The 13,208-nt window shown below is 43.1% G+C and overlaps 2 protein-coding genes across 7 annotated transcripts in view; one reads left to right on the forward strand and one right to left on the reverse strand.

Moving 5' to 3' along the window:
* Positions 1-4,238, reverse strand: part of sema5ba (sema domain, seven thrombospondin repeats (type 1 and type 1-like), transmembrane domain (TM) and short cytoplasmic domain, (semaphorin) 5Ba) — a 110,571-nt gene extending 106,333 nt beyond the window's left edge. For 3 of the 5 annotated variants that reach the window (XM_068329507.1, XM_068329508.1, XM_068329506.1), the window contains exon 1: positions 4,016-4,235. The gene's annotated coding sequence lies outside the window, so the exon portion shown is untranslated. Of the gene's footprint in view, positions 1-4,015 lie in introns of all 5 variants that reach the window. The other 2 variants (XM_068329509.1, XM_068329510.1) reach the window with 2 other exon arrangements.
* Positions 4,239-5,607: 1,369 nt separating this feature from the next.
* The window catches only part of pdia5 (protein disulfide isomerase family A, member 5), a 31,372-nt gene continuing 23,771 nt past the window's right edge, over positions 5,608-13,208 (forward strand). Inside the window, exons 1-3 of one of the 2 annotated variants that reach the window (XM_068329726.1) lie at positions 5,608-5,688; positions 10,760-10,886; positions 12,809-12,896. In XM_068329726.1, coding sequence (XP_068185827.1) covers positions 5,623-5,688; positions 10,760-10,886; positions 12,809-12,896 — 281 coding nt within the window. In that variant the 5' untranslated portion in view covers positions 5,608-5,622. Of the gene's footprint in view, positions 5,689-10,756; positions 10,887-12,808; positions 12,897-13,208 lie in introns of both variants that reach the window. The other variant, XM_068329725.1, reaches the window with a different exon arrangement.

Raw genomic sequence — 13,208 nt, forward strand, 5'->3', positions numbered from 1 at the left:
GGAGGAACATTTTTCTATGAGGCTGGTTTAATTTCCATCTGACAGGACGACCTTTTCGTCTCTGTGCTTTATTTGTAAAGGTGTTGTAACAGAAATAGATAAGTGAAAACAAACAACGATAACGTTCCGTTAGCTCGCCTGAAGTGTTAATTAGCGGGATTACAGATGGGATGTTGCAGCTTGTATCGGATTTCACGGACGGGGACGTTGTGGGTCGACACGAGGTCAGGAAGAGACAAGCAGAGGCCAAAAAACCCATAACAGTCCCAGTTAGACATAGAGGAATTATTCATTTCCACCGGCCTCCGTCTGCTAATGGGGTAACTGTCATGACATTACCCCAACATAACAACAAATAAAAGACTCAGGGTGCATCAGTGTGTGTGTGTGTTTGTGTGTGTGTCGAGACTGGCTTCATGTTTCTGCAAGATAAACGAGTTTGTTTCATTTGAAACCAAAATGTCCACAACTCAGCCGTTGTTGGAACTCAATCCAGCTTCTGTGCGGGTGTGAAAAGAAAAACGACAACATTTGTGTGGGAGAGCACAATCGCACTCAGGTGACAACACGACAACGCTTTTGTCTCCTTGGTAAAGTGGCCATGTTGAATATTAAGGCCAGGGCTGCTGCCACAAGTACCAGCGACTGACGTTTGTTCTATTAACATATCAGAGGACAACGAACTCCAGTGTGGGCCGCCGTCCGCTGAATGTATGCAGTCACTTAAGGGAAGCGTCTCTCTGCGCGTCTCTCGACGCTCCTTGAAGCATCTTAAGGAAAAACGCGGCCGGTTTTCCGCTTCTCTTTGCATACGTTCAGCTTTGTTTTCCCTTCCGTGAGCTCTGACCTGATTACCATTTGAATCCTGCTCAAGAATTCCACTTTAAAAGTCTGCAATCTCCCCCTGCTTCACTTTCACATGCTAGGTCCAGGGAGGAGTGAAAATGGAAAATCAACATTGGGCGAAATACTATTTATACTATTTGGCGAGTTGGTCGATGCCTTTCAGCAGTTTTCACAGCGTCCTTTCAAAGGTTTTGAAGTGTGGATGTACATCTTTTGTCAAGGTCGAAACATGTAAGGATTCATAAAAAGAGCTCAAGGTGATCCGGCGCATAAATGAACTCGGGTCTGGTTCATGTGAGAAGCAACAGATGTCCTGGAGAGCTTGTTTGACATGCATGAACAGCCGAACGGCTGAACGGCAGCCGAACAGGAGAAAGATTGTGATGTCATCATTTTCCATTTTCCACCTCGGCTTCAGTCGGTGCTTTGAAACTATCCAATCTGGAAAGGCAGATGATTTTTTTCCATACTTTCTTAGCATATAAACCTGAGGGTATATGAAGGGTAACTGCATGAAGTTGTTACCTTCGGACCCGACAGAACACACACACACACACATACACCAACACACACACACACTCACACACACACACACACACACACACACACACACACACACACACACACACACACACACACACACACACACACACACACACACACACACACTCCATTCTGTAGAGTTTACAAAGCATCTATTTTTCTAGGTGAGGTGGGGAAAGATAAAGCTGTCCAGGTATTAAACTTTCTTCTCCGTTCAGCTTCGATTCCACAGCGTCTGCACTTGTTGATGAAAAAACATCACATGCATGCCGGCATGAAATGTCACCGAGACCCAAACCTCCATATCATCGAGAACAAAAAGACTTTCAGACGCTGCAACAACACAGACGCCAAGGGGGGGGAGGCAGGGAAATAGGAAAACGAGGGAAGTGAAGGTGGATTGAGATGAGGTGGAGGTGGATAGGTGGGTAAGTGTTGGAGGGGGTGGGTCTAGTTTGTGATTCGCTCTTCCATTCCGTTCCCCACCAGGATCTGTCAAGAGCCCTCATAAGTTCATCAAAGAAGAAAACCTGCTTTCCATTTGAAAGGGCCGACCCAGGATCTCGAAGCCGCTCTTCAAACAACAAAAGTTTTAAACATCCATAAGACACCCATGCGGGTCGTACAAAAACTGTAAGAATAAATGAATATTGATCAAAAGGAGGGTCCGTTTAGGGCTGTCACACGAGTTGATGAACAAACAAAGTAAAAACAAGAGATGGACGACTCTTTTGACTTCCAGGTTGGGAGAATCAGGTTAAAACAGGAGCGACTAAAACCGGATTCTACTTGGATTACGTCTGTGGCGATAAATACTGCAGCAAATTAATAGCATGAATAATCAACAAATCAAGACAACAACTGTCAAAAACATATTATGATGAGTTGCTCGACACTTTTTAATAAACCTCAATGCATTCGTTTTTTGAGCTAACACATCCCCCCAAAATGCAAAGCAGCCATGTTGAGTTGCATTAGAGAGCTGTTTTACGCATTAATGAATAATACAGTGTCCTTCATTGATGCTGCTGAAGAGGCTGAGGCTCTTATCGAGCCAGATGAGAAAAGACAAGGGCTCAAAAAAAAAAAAAAAAAAAAAAGCTCCTAAAAGCCCCAGTGGTGGTTCTCATGAAGCAAATCAAATGTTTGATTTGTTTATTTCAGTAAATGTGATATTTTAAGCCTTGGAAAATGTCAGTTGAGGACTGAGTTTGTTTGAAGTACAGTTCTGGGGAGCTGTCTGTAAATACAAGCTGGTGGTTTGGGGAAAAAAAAGCTTGGCATTTAATCGCAAGAAGAAGAAGAGGGAGGAAAAAGTCACACAAACAACAATCCATTGAAGTAGTTTCCGGGTATTTTCGCTCGTCTGAGGCCGAGAGAGCAGCTTCAGCGTTCAGACGCATCCGCGTACACAGCCCGACACAAGCTGCGGTAAACTTCACCTGGAAAGGTGAGATCACAGCCTCACAGCGCTGCTCAACACTGCCCTCTGTCGCTCCCCATGCACACATCATCTCCGGCTCAAACAATGCATCCCAGAATGATCAACTTCAACACACACGAAGAGGAAAATGACGTTTTTTCAAGCACAGCGTTCGATTTTCGATCGGAAGCTTCCTGTTGGACGTTTTCGTCTCTTTACAATTTGAAATATAACAGGATCATGGGAGAGATGGGGGGAGAAATTCAAAGGAAAAGCCTCAATTAATGACTTTCTGAGGTGATTTTTTAATGTTTTCATGCAGAAAATAATCCGACAAATGTTTAAGGAATGAAGAAATAGGCTCCAGGATGTGCGTAAATTGCGCAATCCGTGCGTAAAAGCCAATCTGTTGATGAGAAATGATAACTAATGAGGTCATAACAAGTGGGGAAACAGATGACACAATCATGGATGGAAATGGCAATAAGATGGTGATTTTTTTACATCACATTTATGTGGCGCAATTTAGATTTCAGCGCTTGAATGTAGACCATTTTTAGGGAAAATTCTAATCTCGTACAAAATATTTTGACACATGCATGTGAAGTTTTTTTCCCCCTGATTATTATTTTTAAAGTTGCCGTCTAGATTAGGAAATAAAGGGCGACCTGCACCTCAAAGTAAGTTTGAGATAGTGTTGTGGCAGCACAGGCAGCTCCCGCAGCCCACAAATACTCCCCTGATCCTGGGATGAAACGTGAGTGGAAAGTAAAGCTGGCGAGGCATAAAGGAGCTGCTAACTGCTCTGAATAACACATAAACGGACAAATCGCCCTGCCTGCGACAGTAAAAGTAGACAAAAGCGTAGAAAAGTGTGACATTTAGAATAAAAACTGCCACATTGCTCTCAAAGGGAAATAATCCAGAGATGAACGGACGCAACAGACGGCTGAATAAAGCCAGTCCTGTAATGATGGAGGATTTTTGTAATGTTTCTAAGATGCTCGTTCAGGCTATTGTGTTCCGAATAAAAATCCAGCACCTCAATCAAAGTCAAGCGACATCCTTTACACCCGCAACAGCAAAATCTAAACCGGGATACAATCTGGAAAGTGATGCACAGCGCACCAGAAAGTGCTTTTGTATCCGTCGTTTTAGGATTTTTACCAAAGAAAAGAAAGAAAAAGTCGGTTTTCCTTTTACCTTCGAAGGTGTTTGTATTCCAAGTTGATGACAATCTCGGGCAGAGACGGGGAGAAAATCAGACTGGCAGTCTGAGCAGTAGAGACGGAATAGAGACGGACTCTAACGCTGTATCCTAAGCCGCTGTGTGCGTCACTCCGAGAACGACCTGCAACCGAAAACAGCGCTGTCTCTCTCCTTGAGCGTCGGACGATACCACGGGCTGAGGAAGGACCAGGGTGGGCGGTGTGTGTGTGTGTGTGTGTGTGTGTGTGTGTGTGTGTGTGTGTGTGTGCGTGCGTGTGTGTGAGATAGTCGACACCCCCGGAGAGCTGGACGAGTGTCGCAACAGCGTCCGCGTCCGGAGCAGAAGCCGCGTTGGAGCGTGAATCACAGCCCGGACCCGAGGGACGCAGACGGGCTTCTGGGAAACCATCGCCCTGCGTGTTTTCGTCTGGGACTCCACAGAACCTGCTGCGTGTGTCTGTGTGTGTGTGGTAACCTGGCAATAAAACTCCACTGGGCATATAATGTGTTTTCCTCGCTGTTAGAAGACAGTACAAGTTAAACAATAACAGGAGTGATCAGTCCAGTCCAACTCCACTCACAAAGAGAAGCTGTCTCCTTTTGTTTATTCATAAATTATATGATTGATTAAACGTACTGAGTAGTCCATCTATCCATCCATCCATCCATCCATCCATCCATCCATCCATCCATCCATCCATCCATCCATCCATCCATCCATCCATCCATCCATCCATCCATCCATCCATCCATCCATCCATCCATCCATGACCGCTTATCCTGTTCAACCGGGGGGAGTAAATAAGGCTAGCCTAATTAAACGGAGTGCTCCATTTATGTTTCTATTCTATTCTATTCTATTCTATTCTATTCTATTACACACACACACACACACACACACACACACACACACACACACACACTACACACGCAGTATGTATATACAGTATACTGTATACAGTATATAAATATATGCATATATATATTTGCATATATGTGCATATATGTCATGAAAAATGTCGTTTATAACATACTCCATTAAAAAACCCCAAAAGTTTATTAAACTACGCACATCTTAATCATGATAGAATAGAATAGAATAGAATAGAATATACTGTATACCAATCTCTCAGTGATTTATTTGTTTACATGGCATATTTATGATAGAATATGCCATGAAACCTTTGTTTATAATTGGAAACTGTGTTTTGATCAATTTATGTTATAGGCTATTGGCTTTTTGGCCCGGGTACTACATTAATCAGATGCCGTGCAGCTATAATTAAAACCAATTTTCTAAAGGGACATAAGTGGAATTGATGATGAGCTGATTAAGACTCATTCCATCACAAACCAATTCACTAATTACACACTGATATGTTTAGACATTTTGCTGATAAAAACAAAAACAACTTGACTATTTACTCATCGATACCCGAGCGCCGTGGAATGGGGCTGTGGAGGCTTTTGAACGGAGGCAGGTGCAGCAAGAACCCGCCTTACTTCCCTCTAGACTACATTTCCCATGGAGCCTTGCGTCGTGCTCAAGAAGCCACGGAGAACGGATAAGCGCATGCGTATCCAGACGTGGCAACTGCATCATGGCCTCTCGGAATCACTGCGGGAGTCAGACGAGAGAGGGGAAAATGTTCGTGTTGTTGTTGCTGGTGAGTGAAACCGACGTTCTCTTTATGAGTTGCGTGAATTATTGCGCCTTTTTTAAAGAGACTTGTATGCGTCTATTTTAAAATTAGAGAGGATACAAACGCCAATGCCCGTTCGCTGCGTCTCATCGCCTGTCCGAGCGGGATGTAAAGTTGACAGCCCTCGACTGGGACTGAACTTGGGGCTCTAGTTTAGGGAACTAGCTGGTAGGAATATTGGGGTGCTGTGGTTTATGGAGCTCTGTGTTTGTGGGACCAGTTTCTCTCTTTTATTATTTTTTTTACCTCACTTGTGTACATTGGGTCCATTTCCATAGCTGAGTACCATCCAGCGTCAGGTATGTACCGCTACGGTGAACACAGGAGACCCGGACCTGACGAGCTAGCTCATCTTTATGACGTAGCCTGCATTTAAATACCGATGCTAACATGGTTTAATTTCCTCTTGTTATCAACACAACTATACGTTCACCGACACATGAAGGTGTTGAAAGTTCACAACTTATCGTCGAGCTAACAGCAGCGGCCACCCACAGGTGGATATGTTGGCTACCGTTCACCTGGTGACGTCAGACAAAGTCCTCCAGCAGAGTAGCTTTAGACGGTCGTGTGACGTCATCACGCCGAACGGGTTAATCCTGATGGACTGAGACGTAGAGCAGGGAGCAGCCAGCAATTATTTTTTATTTGCCTCCCCCTGAAAAGGGAGGTGGAGAGATTTGCTAACCAATAAATATTCAAATTTGTAGTGGCTTTTCACGTCCCAGGAGAAGGAATTGCTTTTAGGTAATTAAGATGATGGTTATTCATGTCAAACTTGCACTAAAGGCAGTTTTCTTCAAGGTGTAGGGGGAAAATTTCATTATTATGTCAATAGAACAAGTCCCATCTACTCCAAAAGTATTGCAGTGCTCATCTGCTCCAAATCCTCTCTAACCTGTGATGTGTTTTTCAAACTTCCCACCAAGTTTATTCCAAACCCTCCTGCCTAATTGTGTTATCTTTGCAAACAAAGGTGTTGCTTGGGTGTGTGTCCAGCACACACACGGCGTGTGTTTGAACAGTGATGCTGTTATCCTATTTTGGCAGTGTGCCACAGCTCCCCGGATCTGTAGTTAAATAATTACACAGACGTCAAAGTGCTGACGCGTGGCTTTACTTCTGCATTGTGATGCACAGCAGATGAACGGTGTAGGAATTATAGCCAGGTACACTTAGTTCCTCAGCTTTACGGGACCAAAATCAATTGCACAAGATAATGAAAAGTCATCCTACTTAATAACTGGTGATTCATCTCGTGCCACTTTCTGTCACGGAGTGGGCGCCTCCTTTCGAATTAAAGTTTAAAGTTGGCATTTATCCACATGATCAAGTCTGGGACTACACGGAAAAAAATAGAACATATTAAGCTGTCCTAATAGATGATGAATGCACTGTACAGCATCTTTAACACAACAAACAAGTTCTTTTGTCTCAATAAAACATGTTTGATTTTGTGCAGTTATGTGAAGTTTTTTCATTCATTTAACAGGACAATGGTAGGTAACAGCAATGTTGACCAGTAGGTCTGATTGCTGGGTTTTGTGAAAACCCTCGAAGTTATGTAGTTAACTTTTCTCCACAAGTTGGTTCACATTTTGCTCCAGTGACACAGTCTGGATGTACACCCCACAATGAGAATAATTGTAAAACTGGCATGCACCTGATTTGTTGTGGTGATGTTTTGGTGTAATTTGTTTTTATTCCCTTCTACCCTTCAAACTGGATGAAATCTGTCCCAGCTGATGAAAGGCATGTGAATGCAGGCAGTAGCTGGGCACCTGCTGCTAAGTAGGAGCTGCTTCTTCACATAATGGATCTTACCTTTATGTCGGATAAGGACTGTCAATGCATGGAGCACTAATGGATTTTCCTCTGAACATTCAGTCTAAGTATATCCTGCAAATAATCACTGAATGCCAGTTCAACCTTGCAATTATCACACGCATGGTTGTGCTATGATGGATGGTGGCAAGATTTCAAGCAGCTTACAATGATGTGAATGTTTCCTTTAAAAAGGGTGGACTTTGTACATGCCATTTGATGTTTAAGCTGTCTAGTTGTGACTGCATGTGAGGGCTGGCTGCTTCTGAACAGAGCCCCGGTTTGATCACGGCTCCAACATTTTGGAGGGATTTTCAGCTAATGCTAGGCTTTAGTTTTGTTAGCCAGACCGATATGTTGGCAGGCTGGTACGGAATGGTATGTTTTTAATCACAGTGACATCAGTTATATCACAATTTGTCTTTTGTAATATACTTTTCATTAATTATCATTTAATAACATTTGGTATAACCAAAGCATGACATAAAAGAATATTTCTGTTCATGCTTTGTGTTTCTAAATATCATCTACACCTGGTTTAGTCTCGCCTCCATTGATCTACTTGGTACCAATGAGGTGCCTCCTTGAATGTAGTGTGCACTGAGTAGGCGATAACAGGGAAATGGCGCTGGGAAGGTGCAGCACAATTATAGCTCTCTCACTGATGGCGGAGAAGGAAGCTGTTGTCGTACACGGCTCAGTGATAAACAGCAATTGGCCAGATTTGTGTCACCTGCCAGCCGAGACGCAGGGCACAGACCCACGAAGCAAAGATGTCCTCTGGAAAACACGAGTTTGCAGCACTAAATTTCTGCAGTGTAATAAACGTTAATTGTAAGTGAGCAACAATTACATGTGTCTGGTAAGATATTAGCTGTTATATATTTATTGGGACTATATTATAACCAACCTGAGAGTGTGGATGTGGAATACATTGTGTTTATATTAATGGCTGTTAAAACAATTTTTTATTGAATTTTTTGTGGCTTGTCGCCTTTTTCTGGTGAGATTTTGGCAAAAGTTCAGATTGTTAAAAAGCCTTTTTAATTTTTTTTTAGCTTCTGTTCTGTTTAACACCATCGTTGAATAAAATCTATAAAGGTTCATATTGTTAGTTTTGAGACAGTCCCAGTTTCAGTAAATTAACACAATTGATTAATATAAATTAAAGATGATGAAACTCGATCCAAAATACTAATTTTGGATCATGTGCTCCAAAGTGCTTGAAGCTACATCTTGTATTCCATTAAAAGCTGGTCTTTATAATGGACCACAGTTAAATGGAGGGTGCATGATGTATTCAAGACAAGAGCCATACACATATTTATGGATGTGGATTCCCACTTACTGATGGTAATGAGGGTCAGCGAATAGCAAAATTTAAAAAAAAAAAAGGTCATTCTGCCCTCATTGTTACACCTTAAGATGCATTTATGCATTTCTTTTCATTACCATCACCAAATGAAAGCGTGATGCCAAAAATAGGCTCTTTTTTTTTACTTCTCTCATATTGAATCCATTATGACGGCGCCGCTTCATTTTGAGCCACTGTGCGAGGTTTCAATAATGACAAAAGTTTCAGGCGTGACACAAAACACAACAAAGCCCCGGAGCTTAACCGTGTTGTTTGCACATTTTCATGTATGACAAACATTTACTCAAAAGCGTTGGCTGTTTTTGCGTGTTTGCATTTAAATTAATTGTTTCATTTTATTTTATTTTTCAGTTGTCAGTCTGAAAGCGGTTGTGTGCTGTTTATGACTGTAGGTGCAGGTATCAGGTGGTGCATTTCATGCTACAGACAGTACCTAAATTTGTCTGCATGTTAATAAAACTCAGTAATTACCTACGGTTATCATACAGATTCTTGCATGACCAGTGTACGGCTCATAATCCATATGCAATCTTACCATCTGCATAATATATGCAAAACGGTATTTTACAGTAAGAAATCAGTGGATATTCAAGCAGATATTTATCTACGTTAAACTAAATAATCCCCTGATGGAAAGATCTTAATTTAGATTAGATATCTTGCTTACACTAATATTCTACTTTCCATTTGCCGGCCTAAATTAAGGAAGCTTGTCTGTTGAGTATCAAACACTCAACGGTGGCGCTATGAAACTTCTAATTAGGCAGAAGAAACTAGATTATGCTTGTAGAGTAGCTTCCCGCGATCTGTGTTTTTCCTGTAACTGGTTGATGATTATGTTCTTTTGTAATTTCTGCAAATTAGTTATGAAGCTTCAGATCCTCCTTTCAAGCCTGCTGGAGGGGAGCTTTTGTAATATTCAGAGTGTAATCGGTGGAGTCTTCCTCAGAGCTTCATCAGAGAAACCGATGGTATCTATGCAGCGATCAGCTGTAGCATTATCGGCACTGACAGGCAAAGGGAATAACATTGATTATCTTGTTACAATGGTACCTGTCAGGATGGGTCGGGGTGTTTTAGGCAGCAGGTGAACATTTTGTCCTTGAAGTTGATGTGCTGGAGGCAGGTAGAATGAGAAAGTGTACGATTCTGAGCAACGCTGACAAGGACCAAATGGTGATGTCTAGACGTCTGGGTCAGAGCATCCTTACTGCTGCGGGCCCTGCAGGTTGTCCCTTTACTTGGCCTCATTCTGGTGAATGTTGAACATTGTGGAGTTGATAATAGGATCCTTGTTTCTAATTGCATTATAGAAATAGAAATGTTTGACATACCAAAGGCACCATTTCATTTTGGAGAGCTAGCATCATTTATTGATGTATTTTAGTAAATGTGCCAGTATTCATTGATGGGGTCATGCAAATATTTGTCTCGTTCAATGTGGATTATTTTAATCCGCCTATGCAGCCACCACTCCCTGCCCACCTAGTCAGGAAGTCGCTTAGCATTTAGCCAGCCTACCGTTCATGCTGTGATTCACGTGTTCCAAGCCAAATACTGACACAACTTGCTTTTGTCCTGTTGTCACAGTAACCTAATCAGACGGCTGCACTGGTGTCAGGTGACAAAATCAAACAGATCAACACAAATGATACACAGAGAGACACGAAAATGTCCATAAATATCAATATCAATGAGAATGAAAGAAAGAGCTGTGAGATACATGATCAGAATACTATGCTTCCTTTTTGTAGAATGCTGTGTTTCTGTTTTTCGTGTTGGACTTGTCGTCCGGCTCCGTTGTTTACTGTTGTTGTTGTCTGTTCGTGCCAGCAGGTGTGGCTGCTTCCGGTGCTGGAGGCGGTGAAGGTTTCTCCGCTCATAGAGAAAGTCAGCGACCACAAAGACTTCAAGAAGCTGCTCCGAACGAGAACCAACGTTCTGGTTCTCTACACCAAGACAGGTGGGAGACGGCATCCTCTCTTTGTTCCTTATTGGATCTGACTTTCTATTGAATCTGCCGCTGCTCGACTATCATTTTGGATCTGTAGGAGCATCAGGGAGGGGGTTTGTTGGTGTTTTTTGTTCTTTACATTGACAGTCTACTATCAGGCTGCTTCATGTTTGCTATGAACACAAGTGAATTAATTCCACCAGACATTGTGACTAGAGAGATTTTCGTGTGTTGGACGTTTTTCTTATACGAATGGGTAATCACTGGATGATAGAAACCCCAGGAGTCATGCACTCAAAAGAGAGATTAACGGTAATTAACTCTCTATTTCTGCGACACAAACAAATTCATCATTCTTTAAAAGGCAGTGAAATGAAACACTCAATTGAAATAATGTGAAAGGCAACTTGTCATCACGATGGTGGTGCCTTCAGGGACTTCAGTTTGGTGTCAAGTTGAAAACCGCATCTGTGGGCTGCAGTATATTTGTCTTTTATGTGGTTGAACCTGCAGATGTAGGAAGGGATGGGAGGAAAACCAATCACATCTCTCCGTGCCTTTGGGGAAACCCTAATGCACTCCAGCAGATTTTAATTCAGCGCATTTCTTTTTTAGAAGGAGCTGCTTGATATTTCTAATTAGTCCTTTCTAAATACTCTTCTAGCAGTTAGCAGCGGAGCGCTCCCAGAGCCACACATTTATTTGTTTCATAATTCATGCCCCGTATCGACTGGCAGAAGGGAATCGATTAAGCCTCCCGCGCATCAAACGGTCAATCTGATCGATCACCAGTTGCAGCACCGCCTTTCTCCAAACACGTAAAGTTCCCCTTTTCAAGCAGGGTTCCTGCCTCGCTCATGTAATATCCTCTTCACCCACCAATTATCAGAGCACTTGTGAAAATTCATTCCCCGTCTCAGGTGGGGGCAGCTTTGCCCTGCTTCTTCCTCCTCATCTCCAGCCTTTAACCCTCTGCAGCCACAGTCCTGTGCAGAGAGCTCCAGTTAGCGCTCATCAAACTTTAACAACCCTCTGAGAACGTCCACCGGCCGGTATTTACTGAGCTCCCCTCCAACGCGTCGTACCTTATAATAAACCAGCACTGAATTGTCACCCGTTTTATTCACCAGGACCAGGAGAAGCCTGGTAGGGCGACGGGAACCTAAATATAGCACCGGCCTGGAGCAACAAGGAGAATCTTTCCTTCTATGCGGTGAATAAAACGCGTTTGGTTTCAGGGGGAATATAAAGATGATGCATCGCGCTACACTAGAACTGGAATATTACACTCTGTTTACTTTACTCGCGGGAATCTCCTTTGCTTGCCCTATCTGATGGAAATCACTAATATTACTGTGTGTATTGTTGTATCCGGTGGAGTTTATCACACACAAGTTTATCCTTTTCTCTGGGATGGCTATCTGCAGAGCTAGGCTATATCTCTACTCTGACGTGATTATGCAATCTTCCCGTGGTTTTGAACTGTTTGTTGGACTTCTATGAGTCCGTACTTGATGTCCAATCGTGTCCTGGAACATGTCTGCATGTAGCATGCAGAAGCTACAAACGAGAGCATCTCACCTGCTAACCCTGTTCCAATGTACAGTCAGTCAGCAGAGTCTTTGTGTCCCCTCTTTGGTCACACTATTGTAAGATGTTGAAAGCTGATGTAACCCAAACCCCCTCCCTGATCCAGTCGACTGAAAGGTCTCAGAAAAGCCTCCTCCATCACCCCCCAACCACACACTCACCTATCTCTTTCTCCAGAACCCGGGGCTTTATCAAGACGCCGAGCCGGTCCGTAACTCGATTCCTCACCGCGATGCTTTGACATGACAGCGGCCCTCTGTGCGACGGGGCCCCCCGGACGTCATGAGCTATTGAACGGTTTGGGTGAGGAGGCTAACCGTGGGTTTCTCTTGTTTCTGCAGCCACATCAGGGGACTCCCACCTGAAACTGCTCTCAGATGTGGCTCAGATAGTGAAAGGCGAAGGGACTATTGCCTGGGTCAACTGTGGGTAAGTAATGGAAAGGTCAAAAGTCGTCTCCTCCTGCCATCCATTGTCTCTTTGGACGTCTCTGCATTCAGGCCTCAGCACAATTTATATCTTTTACACCAGGATGTAAAGGGCCTCGTTGTAGTGGATCTATTGTATAGAATCTATTTGACAGAAAGCATTTAATGGAGCTATTAAACTTTGAATCGAATGTGTTACACGTCTTTGGCAGTACTTGATCCCCCTTTGGTTTTCATTGTTCACGCTTTGTCTTCAAGTGGTAAAAGAATTACGATCAGGGCGTTTGCTTAAAGCTGTGCACCGGTTATCTGC

The sequence above is a fragment of the Antennarius striatus genome, chromosome 12 (assembly GCF_040054535.1).
Source record: "Antennarius striatus isolate MH-2024 chromosome 12, ASM4005453v1, whole genome shotgun sequence".
Classification (NCBI taxonomy): domain Eukaryota; kingdom Metazoa; phylum Chordata; class Actinopteri; order Lophiiformes; family Antennariidae; genus Antennarius; species Antennarius striatus.